The 7,364-nt window shown below is 37.0% G+C and overlaps 2 protein-coding genes across 4 annotated transcripts in view; both read right to left on the bottom strand.

Annotated features, from left to right (window-relative positions):
* Nucleotides 1-267: 267 nt before the first annotated feature.
* On the bottom strand, nt 268-7,239 carry LOC111340557 (uncharacterized). The gene is made up of 9 exons (XM_088757315.1): nt 6,516-7,239; nt 5,938-5,977; nt 5,264-5,361; nt 5,081-5,140; nt 4,680-4,755; nt 3,567-3,885; nt 3,325-3,474; nt 1,704-2,861; nt 268-964 (listed from the first exon to the last, which is right to left on the bottom strand). The coding sequence occupies exons 6-8, from the start codon at nt 3,871-3,873 to the stop codon at nt 2,812-2,814; spliced, it is 507 nt and encodes a 168-aa protein (XP_088613441.1). The 5' UTR covers nt 3,874-3,885; nt 4,680-4,755; nt 5,081-5,140; nt 5,264-5,361; nt 5,938-5,977; nt 6,516-7,239; the 3' UTR covers nt 268-964; nt 1,704-2,811.
* A 112-nt stretch (nt 7,240-7,351) lies between these two features.
* The window catches only part of LOC111340553 (geranylgeranyl transferase type-2 subunit beta-like), an 8,179-nt gene continuing 8,166 nt past the window's right edge, over nt 7,352-7,364 (bottom strand). For all 3 annotated transcript variants that reach the window (XM_088757311.1, XM_022947412.2, XM_088757312.1), the window contains one exon: nt 7,352-7,364. This exon is cut by the window's right edge and continues 592 nt beyond it. The gene's annotated coding sequence lies outside the window, so the exon portion shown is untranslated.

Raw genomic sequence — 7,364 nt, 5'->3', positions numbered from 1 at the left:
AACTTAAGATTGCTGTTGAAGGTGTAATAGGAACACACATTGTCGTTCATATTTGAGTTCCGAACCTGAGTAATGAAAGTTCAAAAAAAAACTTGAAAAACATGATCATGAATGATTTAAAAATGATTTATACTAGAAAATTACATTAGTTATCGAATATAGTTCTCAACTTTTTCCAGAAGTATGGCAAAGAGTGTGCATGCCTTACCTATTGAGATAAATATATCCAAACGCGGTGGTTATCAACGATACAAAATACTGCAAAAATCCGTGCATGAAATTTAATGTTTTTATACTGAGTACAGAGCTCTCATCCCATAGTTCCAAATAAAAGACTTTTTTCGTCGACTTTTGAAAAATTATGAAGCTGTGCAAATAAGCAGTATCAAGGGACGTTCAGAGGTGGAGCCTCAAAGACAAATTTTCATTTAAACTCTTCTTTATAACATTTCTCTTCCTTGATCTAAAAACATCAACGATTATAATTATTTGCCATACATTGCTGATGATTTTCAAGTTAGCTCTAAGAATTTAACCTGCAATCGGACACCGCTAAGGAACACACTAATGTTTCTGAATGATAAACACAGTGACGCTTTGAAATACAAAGTGTTTTCTCCATGAAACCTTACCGTGGTTTATCGGTTTGATGAATTAGCCTTCCTTTATGATATTAAATACTTCCATGTCTGTTAAATAGAAATCAATAGTGCCAGTATAGAAATTGCATTTCCCATCTTTAGAACACCCAGGAGGAATTTGGTAGGTATCAGGTCTTGCAAAAGAAGATTGAGGTAACGGTCTGAAAAACAGATCGGTAGCATGTCCAAAGATTGGAAACTGCTGGTAACAACTGTATATAGCATCGTTGTATTTCACAGTGAAGTTGACTGGATAATGTCCATTGATGTTGTAGAGTGAGAAGAGAAACGCCTTGCTATCGTGACGGCGAAAACATGGAGAACTTACAGGGATGCAATAAAACAGTGACGAGAATTTCAGTGAAATGCATGACGGGAGGTTAAATCGGATCATTACTGAAGAGTTCCAATATTTGGATTTAACGAGGGATCAAATTCAAGCATGTTTGTAAAAACCTAATTGATACTATTGATAGCCAGTGAACAGGTAAAACAAATTTAAAAACAAAAATACGAAATGAAGAACAATAGGAAGAACGAAACTGGATTTAACTTTGTTAAATATCGAGGAGCCGACGGTATTTTTTATAAGAGACATTAAATCAGTTTAAAAGAACAACGCAACAAACCATGATTATTACAACATGGTGACTTTCCCAGTCGGGCTGCCTTTCAATGCGCATGCGTGTAAGACAACCGCTGGCTAAATACATCATAATTTGGTTATATCAACTAAGTTGAAATTGTAAAATGGCCACCGTAACGAATAAAAAAAAAACCCTGACGTCAGCTTTTTTTTATATTCGTTACGGTGGCCAATTTACAATTTCAACTTAGTTGATATAACCAAATTACCTTGTTACCCCCACCGACGCAGCACCACAGTTTCTTTAGAAACTTTCAGCGTAAATACATCATAGCTTTGGTGAAATAACAATTTCTGTGTTTCAAAAAGTTTCCAATTAATCGATGAAAGCTGTTAAATCTGTTTCCTTAACAAAATTGTTTGGTCTTCTCAGATCTAAGAGTTGAAATCACTGACATGAACAATGTTTTACTCACCCGTCCATGATACACTAATGTATGCTCCAAAAACATATTCGCCGACTTTTGCGATGGTGACAGTCGGTCCTTTGTCATCACATTTGATGTGAAATTCAGTTGTATTCCATCCATCTGACAGCGCATGATAACATCTTGTCCAGCTGCTGGTCCCGTTATCATTGATAACGGGCTCAAGGAACTGCATCAAATCGTTCACGAAGGTACTATTCGCCGCAAGGATAACAGAATCGATAAAAGCTTGAAAGGAAAAGGAAAAAACGAAACTTGTTCATAAATGCATGCCTAGATCACGAAAATTGAATGAAAGACAATTTTACTTCGCCCAGATAGCGGAGCGGCTTATGGCACAGTAGCTCCGGATTACCGTGAAATTTTTTTCTTACAGTTCTCCGTTATCCATTACTACTTTAAGGTCTTGGGTAAAGTACATGAAATGAGTTTGCCAAGAAGCAAATGAAAAATACTGATGACGAGGGATACAACTTTCATCTGGACCTTGTTAACACGGTAGCCCTGCGTATTGATAAACTTTGCAGAAAAAACACTGGTGATGAGGGATTCAGCCTTCACCCGAATCTTGTTATCTGCAGCTTTGCATATAGAGGTTTTGCACAGCAGCCATGTTGGATGGCAGGAGCAATAGATTATTTTACCTATGGGAAAAATTTTCCTTTCTTATGCAAAATATTTTCATTGTTCCCGCCATCCAACATGGCTGCTGTCCAAAACCTCTATTGATAACGTTGCAGCTCCACTGATCTCGAACAGCCGCGAAACCTTTGTATGCTCCTCTCGTTACCACAATATCGGATCGATTAGGGTTTTGACAACTGGGATATGAAAACTTATCGATACTGACGGTTTTAGATGCTTTTCTGACCGAGAGGATGAAGATATTACCCAAATTACGGTTTGTAGATCCGGGTGGCCAATTCGAGCCTATTTTTGCTTGGATTTCTAAGGCATGCAAACAGTAGATATCTCTAATAACCTAATTGAAAAGAAGACAAAAGAACACTCCTTTCCGATCATTTCATCGAAGCCAATCGCAATCGACGCGTTGTAAAACAAAATACAAAACCAACATATTGTGCGAGAAGACTCTTCACAAGTTTGTTCTCTTTCTGACAATCTTCTTTCCAACATTTTGACCGCCTAAGTGGTTGAAAAGGAATATGTCAATGTTGCACACGGGCAATCAAAAGTTTGTGTGCAGAAGAGTTGTAACTTACTTAAACACACTTCAAATAAAGACTGAAAGTCACTTGGAAGATCTTGGAATTATTTCATTCCAGAATTAAAAAAAAGTAGTTCTTATTGTATCAATTTTTTTACTTAATTTTTGAGTTTACGCTATATGCGCCATTTTAGCCAAAAATAGGGTTGGTAAGAAATAATTAACTCACCAAATTAATTATTAACAGTCATCTAACTGACAACTAACAAATGGCCTAATTTAACTGAGAACTGATAAATGGCCGAAAATTTAACTGACAACTGACATTTGTACCCCCCGATTAAGACCCTCTTAGAAGTGTCACAATCTGATGGAACACCAAATTGGAATGCATCTCTAATCAGACAACCTAAATACATCGTACAAATTGCGAAGAAAAACCTTCTATCTTCATGTCACAGTAAACTAAAGTGGCCCTCCCACTTCTCGTTGGATCCAACCAGTACTTGTTGCTAATGGCGTCTTGGCCTTCACCATTCTTTATTTCCCGACACGACTCTGCGGGCAGCTCTGAATTGGATCCTAGTGGAACTGGGGGATAAATTTGATAAGATAGCACGGGCATGAACAGCTGATTCATTTTATGTAATAAACTTCTATTTGACTCTACATTCGATACGTACCCCTGTCAAAAAAACGCATGTGGTATAACCGAGCAACGTCTGTTTGAAAATTTTCAGGCCTTGTCTCCTTGGTCCGGCTATTCAGTTCACAAGACTTTTCTCCAATTACGTAATTATAACTCTGGCATCTGATTTCTCTTCCACAGCCAATGTCACAATCGTGAATGGCTGTTACTGAAAACCTTTGGAAAACAAATCCTCGCAGAGCCATTCCAGCTATGCTTCTTTCTCGTCTGCACTGTGTATTAGCAAGTACAATGTCCACTGAGAGGCCGACGATAAAGAAGCAATTCACATTCCACCTCATTTTGTTGCTTAACTGAAAAAACAATACAGTTGAAAAAAAACATTTAAATTAAGAGAAAAAAAAGTAATTATCCAACTGCATTAAGTAGTGTGTAAATAAAGCATAAGTCTAATACAAATATTCCGCGATATCGGACACTCAGCAGTTGGTTATTTTGTTCTGTAAAAAAAACCTGTTAAAACCGATCGGCTTCGCGTGGTCCGCTTCTCCATCTGCTTGGCTTCTCCCACCTTCTGCGTGTAAAATAAACCAGTTGGATAACAAATAACTTTGGTTTGATGTGTGATATTGCTGGGTATTTTTGGTCGTTCTCAGTATTTTGTATCGCCCTAAAACTTTCCCCCAAAATCAGTTTCCTGCAAAAAAAATTCACTTTCGCTATTCTTGCGATATAAGATTTAAGACTTAACTTGCTGATTTCCGGTCTAGAAGTGAATTTTGCAATAGGACAGAGCATGTGTAGATGAAAGCGACTGAGAGAACGCGATGCCTGAGTTGCAATGCATCCACCTATAAAAGCGAGAAAACGACCATCTAATTCTTCCCAACTAATTCTTCCCCCACACGAGATGATTTCTGCCTCTCAGAATATCTCTATAGCACATGCTGTTTTGAGCAAATAAATCGGAAATATTACAACGCTCTAATACGTTTCCGAAGGTTGTTATGATAACAACATATTTCAGATCAAAATGTTCTTGTCAAGTAACAAATGCTAAAATGTCGGAAGATGTAGAAAAATGCGTAAATAGGTAAATTGCGCCGAATGATCAGTTCATAACAATTTTTATTTCCTCCACGTTTACCTGCTTTTAGCAAGCTCTGAGCAATGTTACTGGGAAACTGTTTATCAGGGTGATAATCGTTGCCGTTGCTCCAAACCTTTTATGTTTAAAAAAATAACAAGTGGTAAGAAATGACAGAACTTTCTTTTCGTCAATTTCTCGAGAGATTTTCAACACCTTGGGAAACCAAACAAACTCATTTAAAACGACCTTTAGAAACTCTGGATGGTTTCAAGGAGTGTTGTTGTTATCCCTGTATTCTTGCGCATTCACTTTTCGCATTCCGTAAGCCACTTCGATAAGATAAAAATTGCTTGTGCAAAATTGACTCTACCACTACGGAGTTTTGCAGCTCGTTTAATGGAGCCCGACATGCCCGCCAACAAAATATTGAAAGAAGTAGCTTACAGATATTTCCCTACCTTCTAAAGGACAGTTCGCTTTTGGAGCTTGTTAGCACCAAGGGGTTACAGTTGGGTCGACTGTAAAAAATCGAGTAGTGTTGTTTCATATTGAAGAGTTAGAAGTGTAGTAGCTATGGCTACAACAAAAAAAAAACAGTATTTGAGGTCAAAGGTAACTCCTGAGTACTACTTCCTGTTCACCTGTTTAAAATGACGTCAGCTGTCAGCTTGTACTTTTTGTAATTTAATCTATGCTTGGTTAGTTATGCCCGTTATATTGACCATTCTTGTATCAGCCGCTTAAAAAAAATTAATAAATAGACATAGATAAAAATGAGACTTTTGAAAAACGTGAGGAAGTCGAACCCTAAAAAAAGGTTACAAATGATTCCCGGGTATAAGTTATTCGTTTAAACAAGGTAATCAAGTCATGGGGTTTTCAACCAACGCAGTGCTGTCGTGCCGTTTGCCTGATGAGATGATTAAAGAGGGTCTCAATGGGTTAAACGTTAGCCGTAAAACGGCCAAAAAATTCAACCATTAGGCCTATAAACTGACAATTTTTAACCGTAGAAGTCGTAAAAAAGTTAACCTTGAAAAAAAAATCACAAAGGATGGAAGTAAACAGTTAGCTGTCAGATGGCCAAAATTTCATCTGTTACCCGTAAAAGCTATCACCTCATTGAAGACCCTCATTAAAGCAAGTTACGATAGGTGTCAAACCAATATTACCCTTTCTTTCCAATTTGGTAAATGAATCACTATTGTCTTCGACTTAAGGAAAAAACAAAGCGAGTTTTAATTTATCACACAATTGTTAAATGATAAATTAAGCTGAAGCTTTTGCTTAAAAAGCCCATCCCAAAAGAGCCCACCTTTCGTTCACCTGAAGAATAGAATGTATCCTTGAAATTCCTGGCAAGAGCAAAGAAAACACAAATGAAGACCTTCTGCTGAAAGCACTTAGTTTTACACAATATTATACCTTCATATAATTGACTGTCACATCCTTTTGAGTGAAATTTCTACTCGTAAAATCGCCCCTAGTTAAAAGGTATCCAGCACTTCATATCCGCTCACGTGACCTCCTGTCCGCGGGAAAATCGGGCACAGTTTTTCTATCTAAACAGAAATGTTTTTCATTCCATTTACCAGATCATACTTGATGTGAAATATGTTAAAGCCTGATTTAACCTGTATTCCTTTTTTGCAATGGACTTGTACACGCAATCAGTTTCTTTCGATTGAGTATTTCTTAAGCTGCCGTGTGATGGAACGAACTCACTTCTTACTTGAAGATCCCATAATGTCATTAATGTCATGCAAATCAAAACTGAGCCAAGTTCAAAGGAGCTAACGGATAAAGTGACGCGCAATAATTGATTGTTGGGCAGTAATATGTTTTAGAAACAAATTATTATCAGATGTATTACAAAATTTTAGTTGTCCCTACCAATCCTGTATTATCGAAGTGCTTGGAGTATAGGTGAATTTCTGTGAATAATAACCAACAGAAAGTATTCAAGTTTTAATTGTAAGTCACCTCGGGAATTTTTTGGAGTTGAAAGAGTTCCCTTCACCTAACTTTCAATGAAAGCACAAACAATCAGATCTTTCTACAATTCTCTTGCGGATATCGCAATTCATAAAAATAACAGAGCTAATCCAATGCAGGATGTAATTTTCAGAAAATGAAATTATCACTCCAGGTGAACGCGTCTTTGTATCTACAGCTGTTGGTTTTCAACTGTTCTTGTACGCCTGAGAATTTGTCATCTTGCAGTCATTGTTATTCTCAAAACAGCTTTGCGCTCTAATCTCTGCTCACAATATTCCTGTTGCATAAATCATCAATATTTACAGAGCGCATTATTCGACTTCGCATTGTTTTCGAAAAATCGCGAACATCTCGTCGAAGAATTTCTGTATGCACCAAACATCTACAAGATAACAGGAAAGCTTTGAGATGAAAAGAACTACAGGTAATGAAGATGGTTTCCATTTAAGGAAAATATTTTTAAAAAACTCGCTATGAGAAAGGTATCTTTTGGCAGCTTGAAATTTCTCAGGCATATAACTCCGAAACTCTTTCTTATAAATTCATGCGAGGGATTTCGCTACGAAAAATTAGAAAACTAAAACAAACGATATTTTCTAAGTAAAAAAGAAGAAAAAGTGATGAAATAGCGGAAGCCCAGTAGACGAAAAGGACTTCTTTGTCATGCAGTTTCATTATTGTAAACTAATCTGACTATTTTAACGGCAAACTTCATAACCAAGTTTACACAATCCTGGCTGAGGT

Source organism: Stylophora pistillata, chromosome 4 (genome assembly GCF_964205215.1).
Source record: "Stylophora pistillata chromosome 4, jaStyPist1.2, whole genome shotgun sequence".
NCBI lineage: Eukaryota > Metazoa > Cnidaria > Anthozoa > Scleractinia > Pocilloporidae > Stylophora > Stylophora pistillata.
This window is presented reverse-complemented; position numbering and strand designations above follow the sequence as displayed.